This window comes from Canis lupus, chromosome 1 (genome assembly GCF_003254725.2).
Source record: "Canis lupus dingo isolate Sandy chromosome 1, ASM325472v2, whole genome shotgun sequence".
Lineage (NCBI taxonomy): Eukaryota > Metazoa > Chordata > Mammalia > Carnivora > Canidae > Canis > Canis lupus.
Genome location: NC_064243.1, coordinates 48,940,810 through 48,961,230, shown reverse-complemented (window position 1 = coordinate 48,961,230; position 20,421 = coordinate 48,940,810). Strand labels below are relative to the sequence as shown.

At 42.1% G+C, this 20,421-nt stretch overlaps 1 protein-coding gene across 1 annotated transcript; it reads left to right on the top strand.

Moving 5' to 3' along the window:
* The first annotated feature begins 145 nt into the window (after positions 1-145).
* Positions 146-11,969, top strand: SOD2 (superoxide dismutase 2). The gene is made up of 5 exons (XM_025422665.3): positions 146-306; positions 600-802; positions 4,855-4,971; positions 6,696-6,875; positions 8,953-11,969. Exons 1-5 carry the CDS (start codon positions 284-286, stop codon positions 9,096-9,098), a joined length of 669 nt encoding a protein of 222 aa, XP_025278450.1. The 5' UTR covers positions 146-283; the 3' UTR covers positions 9,099-11,969.
* Positions 11,970-20,421: the final 8,452 nt, after the last annotated feature.

Below are 20,421 nucleotides of genomic sequence, written 5' to 3'. Positions count from 1 at the left end.
ACGCCCAGAAACGGGCGGGTGGGCGCCGCCGGTCCCCGGACCCCCTGGGGCAGGTACCTCAAGTCCCCCCTTGTCGGGTTCCCTGGGCCAAGGGCGCGGGCTGGCTCTGGCAGGGCGGACCCCGGGGCCGTGCACCCCCCGGCGTGGGAGCGGCGGGAGCAGGGGGCGGAGCCCGTGGAGGACGGCGGTGTCCTTGCGGCGCCGCCGGAGACGTGCGTCAGTGGACGCCGGGCGGTCGGCGCGACCCTCCGTCTCCTTACGCGGACTGGCAGGCGCGCTCACCATGTTGTCCCGGGCGGCGCTCAGGTGAGGCGTCGGGGCCGCGCGGCGCCGCGCACACGGGTCAGGGCCCCGAGGGCGAGGGGCACGGGCGGCCGCCTCCATCCGGCCCGCTCCCTGCGAGCCCCGGCTCCAGCGCCCCTGCGGGGTCCCGGCGTCGCGGGGACGCGGCGGCGGCGCTGCCTGAGGGGCAGGTGTCACGCCTCAGGGAACCGGGAGGGCGCGCGGGCGGGCGGGCTCGCGGGCGGGGGAAAGGCCCCGGCGGCGCTGGGTCTGCGTGGACGCGTGAACGAATCGGTGTGTGTCTGCTCCGGTTCCAGCACGAGCAGGACGCTGGTGCCGGCGCTGGGGTGTCTGGGGTCCCGGCAGAAGCACAGCCTCCCCGACCTGCCGTACGATTATGGCGCCCTGGAGCCTCACATCAACGCCCAGATCATGCAGCTGCACCACAGCAAGCACCACGCCGCCTACGTGAACAACCTGAACACCATCGAGGAGAAGTATCTGGAGGCGCTGGAGAAGGGTGGGTGCCGGGCCGCGGGCGGGCGGGCGGGCGGGTCGGCGGGGCCGCGTCGCCTGCCCCCGGGTTGACCTGGCGCCAGCACTCACGAGGACAGCACTCACTTTGTGGGAAATTGGAACAGGCCTGTGACTATCTACTAATACGTAGAATTCAGTATTACCATATAATAGACACTTACACTTTTTTTTGTTTGTTTCCCCTAAAGAGCTCAGGTGACAGAACAGTAACGTGTGGACTTTTGTGTGCCTGCGGGCGTGTGTTCCAGAATCTGTGTTTTCATGTCTCCATACAGAACCGTGTTACACTTCTCAGCCTGTTAATCAGTGGCATTGAAAAAAATCAGTGCACTGAGAAATCAGAAAGTACTAGAAAAATAATTCACTCTACGTATTGCTTAATAAGCTGCATAGTTTTTTTTAAAAAGTGCTTTCCCTTTCTTTTTATTGACTTTAGAGCCCCTGAAATTTGTTGAGTAAATTTCAGACGGTGACATCTTGTTGACTGGGGGCATCTAGTGGGAAAATGCAGTATTTCAGCCTGATTGTATGTGGTAATTGGCTAAACAAAAACAAAAGGAAGTTGCCACATTCTGGAAGATTTGTGACAGAAACCTTGAGTACTGGGAAAAAGGTGGGGTGATTTGAACGGGAAAAGGGTTTTAGAGAATAACAAATTTGGTAAAGATGTGGTAATGATGACAAGGTGGGAATATCCCAGTTGTGAAATTGTTTCCTGGATGACAACATCTGACAAGGCAAGCCATTCTCTTCAATATTTTAAAAACAACTTCATTTCAGCCATTGTGCAATCATACCTTTACTTGTTTCATGAAAGCTGCTGACAAAAAAAAAAAAAAAACTTTGCATTATGTTGTGTTTTGTTGACTATCATGAGTACCTGCAGAGTTTTCTTTTATTTAAAAATATATATATATTTTAAAGACTATTGAAGAATTAGATTTTCATGTTTGAAAATTTGGGGCAAAAGTATTAAGTGAAATAACGTCATCAATCTCATGACAAGTATATAAATAAGTTTCACACAAAAGTATTTAACTTTTATTGTATTTAACAGGAAAAAAATTGAAACCAAAGAAAATGTTGAACTTAAGAAAAGTTTTTATTATTTTTTAAAGATTTTATTTATTCATGAGAGACACAGAGACAGAGACCTAGGCCAAGGGAGAAGTAAGCTCCCTGTGGGGAGCCTGATGCAGGACTAGATCCCACCCTGAGCCAAAGACAGATGGTCAACCTCTGAGCCACCCAGGAGTCCCAAGAAAAATATTTTTAAAAGCAAATAGTAAGGCCCTGCCCAAATTTCTCTTATTATTAATATTATTTTTTTGAAATATAAGCTGTACATCTGTTGTGGGGCTCAAACTTACAACCCGAGATCAAGAGTCATATGCTGTACCAACTGAACCAGCCAGGTGCCCCCTCAATTTTATATTAAAATTTAAAAATGACGAAGTAAACTTTAAGAGATTGAGATCATTAAGCAATTTTCAATAAGCATGTTTCTTTACAATTGGGAAGTATTAATTACTGTTGACTTATTAAAAACCAATATGAAACTTTTAGAGTGACTTCCTTAGAATAATTACTAAGAGAGACAGTGGTCAGCAAGAAAATTTTTTTTTTTTTAAAGATTTTATTTATTTATTCATGAGAGACATAGAGAGAGAGGCAGAGACACAGGCAGAGGGAGAAGCAGGCTCCATGCAGGGAGCCCCACGTAGGACACAATCCAGGGTCTCCAGGATCAGGCTAAACCACTGAGCCACTGGGACTGCCCAAGAAAATTGTTTTGTAAACATAACAAGAAGGTGGCATCTTAAAACCGCTCTCACAGAGGGTCTGTGTATTCTGAGATCACTTGGCCCTCACTTCTCTGAGGTATGCCCTAAGAGCAGATTAGAGAACTTCTATTATGTAAACTCCCTAAGCACTGAGCTCTCAGTGGTACTTTGTGTCTTTCACTTTGCCCCTTAGTATTTTGTGAATAATGAACATTTGGGACTTGATTGAACAAGGGAATTGCCATTTTTGTTAATAGTTAAGGTTAGTTTCTTGAAGACTTGGAAAAGAATATTTTGCCTACAAGATAGAAAAAAAAAAGTCTTCAAATGTGACTTTGTGTATAGCTGTCAGAATTTTTTTCCATAAAAATTACACTTAATATATTCATTTATCTAGCTAGCAAACATTGTCGAGTGCCTGATATGTCAGAGGCAGTATATTGGCCCTTGGAACTCAGAATGCCCAGAAGTCCTTGTTATAATTGGAACTTTGGTTCTAGTGGGGAGACAGATGAACAAGTAAATAGTATGCCAGGGGTTTTAAGTCCTATCAAGAAAAAGGAATAGGGGAAGTGGCGGGGAATAGCCCATTGTATATTGTGGTTTGAGAAGGCTTCGCTGACGAAGTTGACATGTCAGTGGAGACTTGACGGAGAAATGTGGGAACGAGTCATGAGGCTATCTGCAGGAAGAGTATCCTAGTACAGGCAACAACAGTCAGTGGAAACTAAACTGGGAGCAGACTGAGCTGCTGTCTTGTAAGTGCAAGGGAGGCCATTGTGCCTGGAGCTGGGGCAGCGAGGCCCTGCAGAGGGTCAGATGACCAGATGACGTGCATCTTTGAAGCCGATTGTAGGGGATCACTCTGAGTGAGAGGAGCAGCCTTTGGAGGGGTTTGACTAGAGGAATGCCATAGTCACTTTGGGGTCTAGAGGAGCCCTCTGGTCACTGTGTTGAGAACAGTGTAAGGGGCACATGTGGAAGCAGGAGACCAGTGTGGGATGGTGGCATGGATGCAGGTAGGTAATGTTGCTGGTCTGCACCAGAGGTAGGAAGATGGGATCAGGTGCTGAGTCTTTTTTGAAGGTAGAGCTGGCTTTGCCGGTGGGTATGTTGGATTGAATGTGGTGTGTGAGAGAAAAGGAGTAAGAAATGACTAAGTTATCAGAAATGTCCTGAGAAAACAGCTGGCACTTCGTGGGATGGGGAAGGCCATTTGGAGAGTAAGTTTGGGTTTGAAAATCTAGAGTTTCAGTTTTGAATATGATGAATTTTTTGGTTATTGTAATGTTGAACTATTTTCTGATGAATTGTAGAAAATGAGAGCTGAAAATCTATTTTTAAAAACTTTTATTTATTTTTAGTAAACTCCACCTCCCTTATGGGGCTCGGACTCAGCACCTGGAGACCAAGAGTCTCATGCTCTACTGACTGAGCCACACAAGCACCCCTGAAAATTTATCATTTAGTCTGTTTATGGAACCACACATGTCAGTGTGTCACTGTTTTGTGTCTGTTCTCATCGTTGCTGAAATCTTCCTTTTTTTTGTTTTTTGTTAAAGGTTTATTTATTTATTCATGAGAGAGAGAGAGAGAGAGAGAGAGAGAGGGGCAGAGACATAGAAAGAGCAGCAAGCTCCTTGCAGGGAGCCTGATGTGGGACTCAATCCCTAAACCCGGGATCATGCCCTGAGCCAAAGGCAGATGCTCAACCACTGAGCCACCCAGTCATCCCTGTTGCTGAAATCTTTAATATTGTAGAAAACTTTGAGTTCTTTGAAGCTCAGGAAAGAATTTTCTGCATGCTTTGTACCCCCTACTGGGCCTCTCATTAGTTGTTCAGCGTGTTATTAATTGAACTGAAAATCCACTGGGACAAATAATTTTTTTTTTAAGGATTTTATTTATTTATTCACGAGAGACACAGAAAGAGAGAGGCAGAGACACACAGGCAGAAGGAGAAGCAGGCTCCATGCAGGGAGCCTGATGTGGGACTCGATCCTGGAACTTCAGGTTCACACCCTGAGCCGAAGGCAGATGCTTAACCACTGAGCCACCCAGGCATCCCAGGACAAAGAATTTTAAGGAAAAAAAATTTTTTTTTGTAGAATCCCAGAATTGTGGAATTTTAGGACCTATAGGAATGTTGTAGATAAGCTAGTCCTATTATATGACATTTTACAGAAAAAAAAATGGTGTATAGAAGGATTGAAAAGTAAGAATTATAAAAAGTCTGTTTACCTCTTTACAGGTGACATTACAGCTCAGATAGCTCTTCAGCCTGGGCTCAAGTTCAATGGAGGAGGTCATATCAATCATTCCATCTTCTGGACAAACCTGAGCCCTAAGGGTGGTGGAGAACCAAAAGGTTGGTAGATATTGATGTAGTCTTAGCTAAATGTTGTGCACAATAGGAATGACTGGTGCTTTTCTTATGTTAATTCTGAGGTATCATAGTGGCATATTTTTCATAGCAAGGAGTACAATGAAATTGTAACTTGGAAAGGGACATGTGTAGGAATGGAGAGTGTGTTCAGGGAGTTATGTCATCACCTTAATACACACACACGGTGTCAGATATGGTATCAACTTCTGGTTGAAATGTACTGTGTTTACGTTAGAATAAGACTGGTAAACAGTTTTTAGAAGAATTGAGGAACCCAGGAGTGGGTAAGATACTTAATCCTTCTGTACATACTTTCTTCATCTCTATGATACGGGCATAATAATAGAGCTGTTTTGAAAATTACATAAGTTATCAAGCGTTAAAATGCTTAGAATAGTGCCTTTTGCTATTATTACTCTTCCTGATAAAAAGTCAGTTGTCCGAGAAAATGAGGTTTTGCAGGACACCTGCAGATTAATGAGGGGACTACAGAGCCAATGGTCTTGTTCACTGCGGTTCGTTTACTTGATCTCTTGTGCGACATGTGGAGGCCCAGACAACTTGAATTCTCTTCCTCACTCCAGGGAAGGTATGGGGCATAAGTAGAGCTCTCCCTGTCTCTGGGCAACTTTAGTTTCTGTGGGTGAGTTTGTTTTTGTTTTGTGGAAGGCATCTTTGGTACTTGCAATAAGCAATTTCATTTGTAAGTAAAGATGAACGGGAGAGTAACTATGGGAAGCTGGACATGTCTTTTTATGCATTAGGTCTGCAGATGGTGACTTAGTACTTTTGACAGTTAGTAGAATGTCAGATGTGCCCATATTCAGCCAAAGATCTTGGTACTCTGACACTTTGGGTTATCTGTACCACTTTATTCTTTTTTTTTTTTTTTTTAAGATTTTATTTATTTATTCATGATAGACAGAGAGAGAGAGAGAGGCAGAGACACAGGCAGAGGGAGAAGCAGGCTCCATGCCAGGAGCCCGACGCGGAACTCAATCCCGGGACTCCAGGATCGCACCCCGGGCCAAAGGCAGGCGCCGAACCGCTGAGCCACCCAGGGATCCCCTGTACCACTTTATTCTATTTGTGCTTAAAATAGATAACTACTTTGAAACCATTGGAATCAGAGAAGTGATATTTTTGGCCCATTTGATTTGGTTGATGTAGTCAATCTAGAATTATATTCTACATTGCTACAGAATAAAAGGACTAGCTCTTATAGTGTACCCTTTGTTCAGTAATAAAAGACAAAATCATTCTTTTTAAAATTATGTAATTGTGAAAGAAAAGATCTAGGCCACCTTGGGGAAGAACCAAATATCAACCATAAAATTTTATTCCTAGATTGAGACAGAGTAACAGGTAGGGTAGAAGTCAAAGTAAAATTTTCTGTTGAAGGGAAAAAAGAAAGCTAATGGAAAATATTATTTCTTTTCTGATGGAAATAGCACAGTGAGGGAAGAAATCTCTCTAACGTGATTCAGTAACAAACACATGTATTAAAATGAGACCTTATGACGCTGGTGTCAGGGCAAGAGCAACTTGGTGCTATCTGGGCTCACAGGGTTAGGTTATGTCTTCATATGTTGCCTAGTTGTATCTTGTGCCATATGACAAGCTTATTTTAAATATGTAATGACTTTTTTTTATTGCAGTTGTTGCAATCTGTTCATTTGTGGGTGTTTTTGGATTCTTCTAAATAGGGGAATTGCTGGAAGCCATCAAACGTGATTTTGGTTCCTTCGACAAATTTAAGGAGAAGTTGACCACTGTATCCGTCGGTGTCCAAGGCTCAGGTTGGGGTTGGCTTGGTTTCAATAAGGAGCAGGGACGCTTGCAGATTGCTGCTTGTTTTAACCAGGATCCCCTGCAAGGAACAACAGGTTAGATTTGAAAATGGTTTCACATTTGGTTAGTGGGAGGTGGTTCACTGTAAAGCATTTACCTTGAAATAAGGAATGCTAGCAATGATTGAAGCTATTAAGAACACGTACTCATGTGAGTAAGTCTTAACAGCTGATAATAAGCTGATAATACTGAGTCAAGCAAAAATGCTTTAAAAGCCCTTGATATTTTGTAAAATTAGTACATGTAATTTTACAGCTACGTTAACAAAAAATGTTTTGAACATAAACTCTACTTCATTTAACAGAGAATTTCTATCAGCTTACATAATTACATGCACTGAAATTAGATAAACACCACAAAGGAGGAAAAGACCTGTAAGCTGAGTCTGACCTAGACCTTGGACTCTCAGCCCGTCTGGCGACTCCCTGTGGTCAAACTTGGCACTGGAGCTCAGATTTCCAGACTTGCTTTTTGGGGGTTTTGGTTTTGGTATAGGAAAATATTTGGATTAGAAGCTGCAGGCTGGGTTCACCAAACCCTTTTCCATGTTGAGCCAGGTTGAATTAGAATGTCTTTAGGAGATAGTCATAAGGCAGCCAGCAGTTAGTTAGAACTTTGATCTGCAGTGTAATAGACCTGTGGTGACGTCTCAACCTCAGTCACCAGTTCTCAGCCACCTTTTCTCTCCTCTCCTCTCTTCTCTTCTCTTCTCTTCTCTTCTCTTCTCTTCTCTTCTCTTCTCTTCTCTTCTCTTCTCCTCTCCTCTCCTCTCCTCTCCTCTCCTCTCCTCTCCTCTCCTCTCCTCTCCTCTCCTCTCCTCTCCTCTCCTCTCCTCTCTTCTCTCTCTTCTCCTCTCCTCTCCTCTCCTCTCCTCTCCTCTCCTCTCCTCTCCTCTCCTCTCCTCTCCTCTCCTCTCCTCTCCTCTCCTCTCCTCTCCTCTCCTTTTCTTTTCTTTTCTTTTCTTTTCTTTTCTTTTCTTTTCTAAAGATGTTATTTATTTATTCATGAGAGACAGAGAAGGCAGAGATACAGGGAGAGGGAGAAGCAGGTGCCTCACAGGGAGCCGATGTGGGACTTGATCTCAGGACCCTGGGGTCACATGCTGAGCCAAAGACAGATAGATACTCAACTGCTGAGCCACCCAGGAGTCCCTCAGCTACATTTTCCAACATTTTTCATACATGTCAGCAGACTTTCTTACATGCTTCACTTCCCTGGATATGTTCAGATTTAGCCAGAATCTAAATGGCTCTTTTGGGGAAAGTGAGATACTAGAGAATGCTATAGTCAGGTCTATCTTTTAAGGCGTGACAGAAAAGGCTGTGATTTCCAGGTAAACCCTGGCCACACCTGTTTCTCTTCCACTTGAGGAAAGCCCATTGGAATGAAAATCAGTGAAAAAGTCATGGCAGTTTATTTAGGGGAAAAATCATTTATGAAGTTTGTTACCTTAATTATTTATAATACATGATTAGTGACTAGCTCCCCACTGATGACCTACTGGTTGGGACTTGTTGGACAGGAGAGCTATCATTTAGTTTGAGAGTTTTTGAAAATGAGTGTTGTATAAGTAATTCTTTCTTCGCAGTATTTAATTTCTGAGAACAGTGTCTCTTTTTTTTTTTTCCTTTTCAGTTTTCCTTGTTAACTTATTCATTCTTAGTGTCTCATAAATGCTCTGTATTCTTTGAGACTAACAATATTAGCCTTGGGAGCAGAGTGGTTCTCCTAAAACCCTCTTGACAGCTTCAGAAGTTCCTCAACCACCCCCATAAACATGGTAACCTTACTGATCTCCCCAAGAATTGGCTTGTGGATGGACTTGTTGGTATTTTAAGAACAGCCGTTAAAATACCGTACATAATTTTCCGAAGTCTATTTTAGACTTCTTACTATTTATCATATTTTCTTCCAAAGAGTAAAGTTTGAAAGTTTTTTATAGGGTATTTGTTCTTAGGCAAACTTCCTATTTGTAAAAGAAACAGAAAATGGATGGCAAGGTTGTGAAGGGTAATTTTGTGTGCATAGGATAAAGTTTAAATTGAGAATATGCAGTCAGGTTTTAGATTGAAATTCACAGGTTTTGCTTTTTTCCCCCCTTCTCTCCAATAGGTCTTATTCCACTACTGGGGATCGATGTGTGGGAGCATGCTTATTACCTTCAGTATAAAAATGTCAGACCGGATTATCTAAAAGCTATTTGGAATGTAATCAACTGGGAGAATGTAACCGAGAGATACATGGCTTGCAAAAAGTAAAACATTATCATTACATTGAGCAAAATAAGGTTTTCACAACTATTTTTGTAGTAGTGCAGAGTACCATAGTAAACCAGTAAGCTGCTCTATTGTAGCATTTCTTAATGTAGCTTGTTCAAGCGTTTTATGAACATGATTCAATGCTATGGATTTCTTGTTTTCAAATTTTGTTGTTGGGCAACTGAAAAAAGTAAGTGGTTTGTGTGATATAGTCTTTTCATTGAACATCTTTTTCATAGAGTTCAGATAGCTAGCAGGTTATAATTGCCATCATAAAACCATCAAAAAGATCTCATCCTTGTCCTCTTCAGGCCTCCAGGGAAGCCTTTTGCCTCAGTTCTATTGCACTTGTAGAAAATCTGGTCCTTTGCCCCACTTGTTTAACGATAAAAGATTAAATTTGTTTCCCAAGGGAAATGTTCAGTTTTTCTAATGAAAATTGCTCTTTTTGTAAGTAGTCTTCTGTCTAGTAGTAGTACTTGTAGATATCACCCATGGGCCTTTAATTATTTTTGGTCACATTTTCCATAGGGTTAACACCATTTTGGCTTAAAAAAAATATAACTTGATTGCTAATTGAGAATTGCTTTATTATGAAAAGGAAATGGTTCTGCCTTTGAATGTTTCTGTTGGGAGAAATAAAAAGACTTTCATGTGAAATTTTGTCATCAAACATAGATGTGTGTGTTGGGTACAGGCTTAAGGCGGACAAATCTGGGCCTTATTGATAAAATGAACGTTGGGAATGAGGCCAGAGACCATTCTGGCCAGGCACCTGCCCCCTTCCCTGCCCTGTTCACGAGTACCACTCTGCACAGCAGCAGCCTGGGTGGGGTGCTGCCTTTCCAGAGTGGCAAAATGGGGAGGAATTGTCCGGGAACACCGCTTTTCAAACACTTGTCTTTGAATTATTCTATCATTATTGATCTTGTTTTCTTTTAAAAAATGTGCAGTCATGATAGTAGCTTTATACTGTATAGTCCTTTAAATAGAGGAAAACAATACCCATAATCCAGTGATGCAGCATGTCAGATTGTGTTGCTGTTTTGTGTTTGCAGTTGGAATTGTTTAACTCTAGCAGGATCCTTTTCTTTTCTTTTCTTTTTAAAGATTTATTTATTTATTTATGATAGACACAGAGAGAGAGAGGCAGAGACACAGGCAGAGGGAGAAGCAGGCTCCACAACGGGAGCCCGACACAGGACTCGATCCTGGGTCTCCAGGATCGTGCCCTGGGCCAAAGGCAGGCACCAAACCACTGAGCCACCCAGGGATCCCCGCAGGATCCTTTTCTAATTTGGCTTAACATTGTCACATGTTCCATGTTTCATCATTTTCCTTATTTTTGGTGGCTGTATAATTTATCAATTGGACACTTCCTAATTTATTTTACAGTTCTGTTATTGAATATTTCATTGGTTTCTAATTGTTATTCAAATAATGCTGTGGTGAGCAACCTACATAGATTTTACCTTATTTTTTTTTAATTTTAAAAAATATTTTATTTATTCATGAGAGACAGAGAGAGAGAGAGAGAGATTGAGAGAGAAAGGCAGAGACACAGGCAGAGGGAGAAGGAGGCTCCATGCAGGGAGCCCGACATGGGTCTCAATCCCGGGTCTCTAGGATCACGTCCGGGGCTGAAGGTGGTGCCAAACCGCTAAGCCACTTGGGCTGCCTAGATTTTAATTTCTATTAAAATAATTTTTCTATATAGGTTTCCTCTTAAACCTATTTAGTAACAAGATGTTTTCCCAAGTTAGTATATTATTTTTCTCCCAAGTTTATTCTATTTTTTTTTTTTTTTTTTGCACAGGAAAATGGAGTAACTTAGCAGTTTCAATATTGAAGACTGAAGTTTAAAAAAAATTAAATTTAAGGCACTTTTCTTTCAAAATTCAATTAGAAAGTATTTAGGCTTTCTGAATTGTCAGTAGTGTTGATGATATTAGTGATAACTGTGTGTGTGCTTGTGGATTGAAGACACTTTGGAGACTAGGATTGCCATCCTTACCTATACCACGGTAAAGTGACTTTCATGGAGGGCAAATGAGGGTCATGTGATTACTGCTTACATATATACACACAGATATCTGTTGTATATATACATATGTATATATATACACACACGGGCACATATGTTCGTATGTATGCAGATATATATGTATAAACATGGTAGAGAACTCTGTTTAAACAGACCACTTACCAAAGTAGAACGTTTTTGAAAGGCGGGCTTTTGAATACAAGTAATCTGCTAGATCATGGTTTGTATTGAACTAGCACGTACGTAGATTACAGATTCATATAAAGCTCTTTGACTTTTATTAAGCTTTACGATTTAAAAAAAAAATCAATGTTGAAATTTCTATGGGGCTCTATTTTTGCTTTGATTTTATGTTGAGGGAACAAGGGAAAACACACTGTTCTTCCCTAAGGTTTTGTTTTTTCCTCCCCATTGGATAGATTTTAAGAGACTAAGATAATTTACAGATAAAGATTTTAATCAACGAGTGGAGAATGAGACTTCAAGGTTTTGTTTAGCCCGGTTTTTCATAATAGAAAAGAAAGAGAAAAAATAAAAGCCATTTCTTCTGAAATGAACCAAGCACTGTTCATCCAAGAGGGGTTTTTGTGACTGAATCAGCAGTGCCTGCTCTTTGTTAGCTTTGCTTCAAACACCATAGCGTGATTAGTGCTGAAAACAAGACCCAGGACAAATACTGTCCAAAATAGAATCTGCTGCTTGAACTGTTGTGTAATAATTAAACTTTGATGTTGAGAAATTACAGTTTTATTGTACTCCTCAAATACATGATACTAAAATGAGATTGGAGTTTCTGAAAAAGTAACATTAAAATGATAAAATTAGGATTGATGTGTGGTGTTACTCATATCTAAAACTACATCTAAATACAACTTTTATTTCCTGTTTTAATTTCAGGGGAGCTACTATTTGGGAAAGCTATTGGGGAAATGTTTTATAAATCACTGTTTCTCATTTTCAGTCATATTTAATGACTGGGCAAGCTGATGTCCTGTCTTCCAAGGTACACATCAAACCTGGGATACAGTAAAAATCCTATAAGGTCCTGGATAGTTTTCATTTAATTATCCATTAGAGAAACATTTATTTTCCTATTTTAAGTGTGAAGTTTTTTGATTGTTAATAAAAGAATCAACTATCAAAAGAGGTCTTGTATTATGCATGTGTGTGCAAACATTAATATTCCTGTAATGCTTTGTCATTTTTACTGCTTTTCTATTGGAAAGGGATAATAAATAGGTAGTTGAAATTATTTTACTATTAAAACTCAGAAGGCATATGAAGCCTCTTCATATCTGTAGTAACATCTGATAATGTAATAGCATAGTATTTTATGTACTAAATTATAAAGTTATAACATCTTTTTTTTTTTTTAAAGATTTTATTTATTCATTCATAGAGGCAGAGAGAGAGGCAGAGACACAGGCAGAGGGAGAAGCAGGCATCATACAGAGAGCCTGACGTGGGACTCGATCGAGGGTCTCCAGGATCACACCCTGGGCTGCAGGCGACGCCAAACCACTGCGCCACTGGGGCTGCCCGTTATAACATCTTCAAACACTAACCAGATGTAAACTATTGCCTTTGAGTGCCTGGGTGGCTTGGTTGGTTAGGTGTCCAACTCTTGGTTTCGGCTCAGGTCATGATGTTGGAGTTGTAGGTTTGAGGGCCATGCTGGGCTCCATGCTCAGTGGGGAGTCTGCTTGAGATTCTCACTCCTTCTCCCTTGGCCCCTCCCCCTGTGTGTGTGCTCTCTCTCTCAAATAAATGAATAAAATATAAATAAATATATATATATATATATATATAAAGAAAATTGTCTTAACTATAGGTAGCACATCTTGTGATAAAAGGCTGTTTACTTCTTTTTTTCCAAAAAGTTCTGGGCTGGTGATACTTTATCCACTCAGAAGTATGAGCTCACCTCATACATCTTCCCCTGGACTATACATATAACAGTTTTAGAAAGGGAAGTAAGGTGCACCCGTGTTTGGTGAAGTCATGCTGCATGCTCTTCCACTCATGCTTATAATGGTAATGGGTGCTGAGGCACCTGGGTGGCTCAGTGGTTGAGTGTCTGCCTTTGGCTCAGGTCATGAACCCGGGGTCCTGGGATCGAGTCCTGCATCAGGGTCCCCGCAGGGAGCCTGCTTCTCCCTCTGTTTGCATCTCTGCCTCTGTCTCATGAATAAATAAAATCCTTAAAATCTTGAAAAAATGGTAATGGGTGCTATTCTCAAGATTCTTCTGGAACATTTTACAAAAAAATAAGACCTCTCAATTTAAATTGTGAAAAGGAAGGCAAAGGAGTGCCTCTGAATCCCTGCTTTCTGCTAGTCTTTTATGTTCAGTGTGCCATTGTCACGTTTGGTGCCTCTCAACACAGAGGCAAATCTGTGTTTGTGTCAGTCCCCACTCAAACACGAGCTCTGGGAAGGCCCGGGACAAAAGCTTGTTCATTTGTGTCTTTGGGACTGAGTACACTGTTCTAGGCCCATACTCAAATATTTATATTAAATGGTGTCATTAATTCAATGTTCATTGTAAATACATGTTTGCAAGGTTCAGTTCACCTCCCAAAACCCACAGAGATGCTGTGACTGAAGCCCTCATGCTTGCTACTCTCCCTGCTGCCGGCATTTGTACCCGTCACAGGAAGAAACCATGAATTCCACACTGGCAGGGCTGGGTTCTGGTCCTGGTGCTTTCACTCAGCAGCTGTGTGATATGGTCAGCATGCATGTTTCAGGTCCCATCCCTTTAATTTAGAAGGATAGATTTGGAGAGAGCATCTTACCTGCCAACTCCCAGCATTTTATGGATTTATCTGTGTATTGACTAAAATTGTGGTGGATAAATGAATACTGATTATACGAAATGGTCATGTCACTTACAAAAGGCAACCGTCCAGCTTATTATTAAGTATTCCAATAGAAGACTTGCTGGTGTTGCTCATAGTGACTCCATCTTTCACTGGGGCTTGAGAAGGATGCCAGGAAGAAAAAAAACAAACGAGTCTTTTAGTTTCTTATCCCCACCAGCATTTAAGCAATATCAAAAAGGAGTGTTCAGTTGGCTAAGCTGTCTCCTGAGTACCAACTTGTATTAAATTACACCTTAACTAAATTCGGACTTTATTCCTTTTATCTCCTTTGGCCTGGAGTAATTGTGTGACTAATCTGTTATTGATTTGGAGTATGTTATTTCTTTATTGCCTTTTCAGAGACATCTTGCATGCCATTGACTTGTGAAATTCTCAGTGAACTGTTAAATTTCTGGCAAAGAGTCTTGAAAACAGAGGAGAGATCTGGGGGGAAATAACCCTTACGGAAAGTAAGATACAATAAACCCTGGCACCCACTAGATTTAGAGACTACTACAGATTAGACATTACAATTTTTTTATTAGAGAAAAAAGAAAAAGAAAATGGCTCGTAATAATATCTCCTGTTTCTTCACAGGGAGTAGCATAGCACAGATTGTGGAACTAGGTTGCCTGAGTTTACTGGTTGCCCAGTTTACTGGGTTGCCCCCAGTTTACAAATGGGGGATTTGCTCCTGGGGAGCTTGTATGGTCTGGCACACATCACTTCTGCTTACATTTCACTGGCTAGAATTGAGTCATGTTCCAAACGGTAAGGGACACTGGTGCGATCTTGTCTATGGGTCACCTTTCTCAGTCAGTGTTTCTCATTGTCAGAACATCTATCCCCAAAGTCCCAACTCCAAGAGATACACAGTCCTGTCCACTAGGTTTGTTTGTGGCCCCTCATGGTCTGGTGACCTATGAACCAAAAAGTCACGGTGTCTGCCCGACTGTCCCATCCCAACCTGATGTACATGGAGGTGCATGCACAGAAAATGACAGTAACAAGTCTTGTTGAGAAGGGGGGGGAAGATAACTCAGCACCCACTGGTCCATGGTAGCATTGTGATGGGTGAGAGCAGTTTCCGGATTAGACCTGGGTTTGCTCCCTGTGCGGTATTCTGACAACTGGTTCTACCCTCTGGAGGTTCTCAGTTGTGCATCCTCCATGATTCATTGGGGGTAGGTGATGGGCAATTCCTTCTACTCAGAGGACGTATAGCTTTCCTGGCCTGGTTTCTGTCCATGCAAGTTTGGGAGGTCTGAAAGTTATTTTAAAACTCAAATGCTGACTTTTTAGTTTGACTCTATTGTTTCCTTGGCGATACGATCCCCTTAAACACTTCGTTTCTACTTGTTGCCAATTCATGTGCCAGGACCCACTTCTACAATTTTTTACTAGACAGACCTCTGAAGATTGATTTATATCCTTGCTTCTTCACCCCATCAATGTAATAGTGCTACTTTTTTTTTTTTTAATATTTTAAAAGAGAGACCGAGAGCACACACAGGGGAAGCAGCAGTGTGAGAGGGAGAAGCAGTCTTCCCACTGAGTGGGGAGCCGGACATGGTACTTGACCCAGGACCCCAGGATCATGACCTGAGCTGAAGGCAGATGCTTAACTGAGCCACCCAGATGCCCTAATAGCAGCTACATTGAGTCAGTTAAAACAACAGGCTCACATGGAAAGCCCATATCCTTCATCTTTGCTTTGGGGTTGAGTCTGGAGCCTTCGTTGCTCAGAGCCTTTTCCAGTCTTATGTGTCTTACTGTTTGAGATTTAGAAATAGCTTGGGATGCCTGGGTGGCTCAGCAGTTGAGCTTCTGCCTTCAGCTCAGGGTGTGATCCCAGGATCCGGGATCAAGTCCTGCTCAAGCTCCTGGCAGGGATCCTGCTGCTTCTCCCTCTGCCTATGTCTCTGCTTCTCTCTCTCTCTCTGTGTCTCATGAATAAATAAATAAATCTTTAAAAAGAAGAAGAAAACCCCAGCTTTCCAGACTTTGAAGTCCCAAATTTCCAAACTACATCCTCTTCATTTCTTTTTTCCCCCCTTTCATTTCTGCTTGCAGATAGACCAGTTCTTTCCTGAGCGCACCAGCAATACCTTGCAAAAGGGGAAGATAAGAGCCAACATTGCAGCATCAGTTTGGTTCTTTGCAAACATATCTAGAGCTACCATGGCCTTGCCCTCCATGTTACTGCAGGAAATGGCTTTGCTGCATGATTTGCCACTGTGTTACATGGCTTTCCATCTCCTCAGCTTCTGATTCCCATTTTCTTACCACTCACTAAGACAATGTGTTACCTACTTTCACATAGCTTTTTTTTTTTTTTTTTTTGGCTGGGGCAGTACCCACTAATAGGTCTGAATTTTTGACTTAACTTGGGTAACAAATTCCTGCTTTGATAACAAACCCTTAATATGCAATGGCTCAAGGACAATAGACTTTTTTTACTCATGCAAAGTCCACAATGAAGGTTTCTGGTTAGCAGGGGCTTTCCTCCAAGAAGAGCTTCCAAGATCCAGGCTCTTTAGGTCTTACGGCTTTGCCATCTCAGTAAGTGTCATGCAAGGTAGTTCTTGTCATCTCCATTGAGCTGGTGGTGTCAGCAAGCACGACAATGGTGAGTTTGAGGTTTTAATGGGCCAGGCCTGGTGATGGTGCATATGCTCCTGCTCCTGTTTCATTGGTGACTGCCCCGTCCCTCCCTGGGAGGCAGGCTGGGACATACAGTTTAGCTCTGCTGCTGTGACCAGGTTTATTTGACCTTTCTGTGTCCCAGTGTCCTCAGCTGTTGATAATGGGATGTTATGAATTTCAGATTCCTTAATACATGTGAGGTTCTTAGAACAGTGTCTGGTGTGTGACATGCAATACAGTTCAACGTGGCTTCCCAATTTCCCCGTGGCCTGACTCAGCCACGTCAGCCAAGGCACGGAGGATGCAGACTCGGACAGAGACAGAAATCCCCGGCCCGGCTCAACTGCCAGCTCTGGGAACCTGTGCTAGCTTTTGTGTTCATTCCATAGAACTGCATGGTATTCTGAAAGGATGCCTTTTACATGTACCTTCTAAGTCAGGGGAACAGAGCTGCTTCATTTAGGAAAAAACTCTCATCTCCCGATTTAATAAAGTAATTCTGCTGATGTGTTTGATTTACTTTTCTGTATGCATGTTTCAAGGATTATGTTCATTTCCTCACCTGCACCAAAATCTGTAATTGTTTACAAAGCATTAAAAAATAATTTTTTATTTGAGCGATAGAGAGTGTGTGAACACAAGCGGAGGCAGGGATGGGCAGGGGAGGCAGCAAGCAGACTCCCCGCTGAGCAGGGAACCCGACATGACACGGGGCTCAATCCCAGGACCCTAGATCATGATCTGAGCTGAAGGAAGATGACAAAGCCTTTTTTCCCTTAAAAACATATTTTTATTTGGCTAAGCCTTTCTGTGAGAAGGCCTGGAATAAGCAAAAGTGAATATACCTATCACTGCAAAGACAGCAGATGGGAAAGGCTTTAATCTCTCCCCCTTCACCCTGCTCCTCCCTTCCTTTCTTTTCTTTCTGTCTTAGACTTAGCCATCAAATAGTAAAGGCGTAAGATTCCTTACATGTCCTTGTAAACAAATTGATATATTTTTTTTGGAGGGGGATGTTGAAATTTTTTCAGAAAAAAGTGGTATATTTTGGTCAAGTTCTGGCTTAGCCATAGTGTGTATTTTTTTAATTAATTACTTTAATTATTTTAATTTTTAATTCCAGTATGGTTCATATGCTTCACATACAGTGTTATATGAGCTTCAGGGGTATAATACAGCGATTCAACAATTCTATACATTATTCACTGCTTATCAGGATAAATGTCCTCTTAATTCCCCCTTCACATAGTTCACCCATCCCTCCCCCACACCTCCCCTCTGATAACCATCAATGTGTTCTCTATAGTTAACAGTCTGTTTCTTAGTTTGTCTCTCTTTTTTTCCTTTGTTCATTTGTTTTGTTTCTGAAACTCCACATGTGAGTGAAACCATATGGTATTTGTCTTTCTCTGACTTACTTCACTTAGTGTTATACTCTCTAGTTCCATCCACATTGCTGTAAATGGCAAGATCTCATTCTTTTTTATGGCTGAGTAATATTCCACTGTATACATATACCTCATCTTTTTTTTTTTTTTTTTTTTTTTTTTTTTTTTAAGGAAGGCTCCATGCTGGACAGGGGCTTGGACTCAGGGCTTGAACTCATGACCCTGAGATTAAGACCTGAACTGAGAACAAAAGTTGGATGCTTAACCAACTGAGCCACACAGGTGCCCCTAAGCTTTATGTTTTGGAGCAGTTTTAGATTAATAGCAAAACAGAGCAGAAAGTACAGAGATTTCCCATTTGCCCCCGGGCCTTTTTTTTTTTTTTTAATTTGTTTATCATAGTCACAGAGAGAGAGAGAGAGAGAGAGAGGCAGAGACATAGGCAGAGGGAGAAGCAGGCTCCATGTACCGGGAGCCCGACGTGGGATTCGATCCCGAGTCTCCAGGATCGCGCCCTGGGCCAAAGGCTGGCGCCAAACCGCTGCGCCACCCAGGGATCCCGCCCCCGGGCCTTATATAGCCTCCCTCACTACTAACATTCCTCACCAGAAAGATACATTTGTTATATTCAATGAACTTATATTGACAAATCATAATCACCTGGGTTTTGATAAATATATGATGACGTGCATACACCATTATCATATCATACAAAATAGATTCATTGGTTTGAGAGTCCTCCATGCTCCACTTGTCATATTTCCATCCCCACAAGCCTTTGGCAACTGCTGATTTTTTTTCACTGTCTCCATAGTTTTTCCTTTCCCAGAATATCATATGCTTGGCATCATACAGAATGTAACCTTTTCCCATTGGCTTCTTTCATTTAGTAATATGCATTTAAGGTTCCTCCATGTCTTTTCAAGTCTTGAATGATCATTTCTTTCTAAGTGCTGAATAATATTACATTGTGTGGATAGACCACAATTTATCTTGGTTGCTTGTAGATTTTGGCAGTCATGAACAAAGTTGCTATAATAGGTTTTTGTGTGAGTATAAGTTTTCAACCCATTTGGGTAAATATCAAGGAAAGTGGTTGCCAGATCATATAGTGATACTATGTTTAGTTTTGTAGAAATGGAATTTCAAAAAACTAACAAATAATTTTTAGGTGATTAAATGTTCACTCCACTGTGCAGGGAGATTTACCAGTGGCCAGGGCCTCTGTGTAAGATAGGTAAGCTGTGTATGCCCTGCAAGGATTGGGCCAGGAGGAGTGTGGGCTGAGATCCAGCCTTCTCCTGCCCTGGTGTGAAGCTGAACCTCTCAACTCCCACAAGGCTGCTCTGTGAGCTGGCTTAGATCTTGCTAGCTGTTTTCTCTCTCCTTGGGTCCTGGCCTGACACCTTGTCTGAGCCAGTACTCTCTCTCTCTCTCTCTTTTTTAATTTAAAAAAAAATCTTATTTATTTATTTATTTATTTATTTATTTATTTATTTATTTATTCATGAGAGACACAGAGACAGAGAGGCAGAGACACAGGCAGAGGGAGAAGCAGGCTCCATGCAGGGAGCCCGATGTGGGACTTGATCCTGGGACCCCAGGATCACACCCTGGGTGAAAGGCAGGCGCTAAACCGCTGAACCACCCACACGTCCCTGGGCCAGTACTGTCATTTCTTCTCTTTCCCAGGGAGTTTGTCTTCTCCAAGGCTGCTGGGGATGGGGTTGGGGATGGAAAAATTTTGTGTTTTTTCGTACCCCGTAAATGTATCCCTTTCTCTTAAACTCCTCATTCTAGAGTATGCTCTGGGCTCATCTGAAGCCCAAACAGCCATCTCCACCAGCTCCGAGTGTTTGATTGAATTCTTGGGCAAGGGGATCCCTGGGTGGCGCAGCGGTTTGGCGCCTGCCTTTGGCCCAGGGCGCGATCCTGGAGACGCTGGATGGAGTCCCACGTCGGGCTCCCGATGCGTGGAGCCTGCTTCTCCCTCTGCCTGTGTCTCTGCCTTTCTCTCTCTCTCTCTCTCTCTCTCTCTCTGTGACTATCATAAATAAATAAAAAAATTAAAAAAAAAAAGAATTCTTGGGCAAGCCTCATGTTAAATGACCAGTTTTCCCTGCTCTCTGACAGCTCTAAAGGTCAATCCCCATTAAAAGCTCTATTCCTCCCAGCGCAGAGGACACCTCAGGATTGTCTCCTCTCTGGCATCCCCATTACCCTAAATATATTTGCCCTACGCCAGTAGGTGGCAGTATTCCCACACTTTTCTCTTTCCTACGTACTCTCCTTAACACAGGATTTATGTAAAAGCAGAGTGGGTTCAGGGTGTTGAGATAGTATTAGAGGAGGCCTCCAAAGGCACAAGACTTTTTTAGTTTT

What these genes read in the sequence shown, in the direction of transcription:
- SOD2 (XM_025422665.3), top strand. Translation starts at nt 284, where the DNA reads ATGTTGTCCCGGGCGGCGCTCAG. An exon ending in TTGTCCCGGGCGGCGCTCAG is followed by an intron (nt 307 to 599) that starts GTGAGGCGTCGG and finishes CTCCGGTTCCAG; the next exon opens with CACGAGCAGGACGCTGGTGC. An exon ending in GGGTGGTGGAGAACCAAAAG is followed by an intron (nt 4,972 to 6,695) that starts GTTGGTAGATAT and finishes TCTTCTAAATAG; the next exon opens with GGGAATTGCTGGAAGCCATC.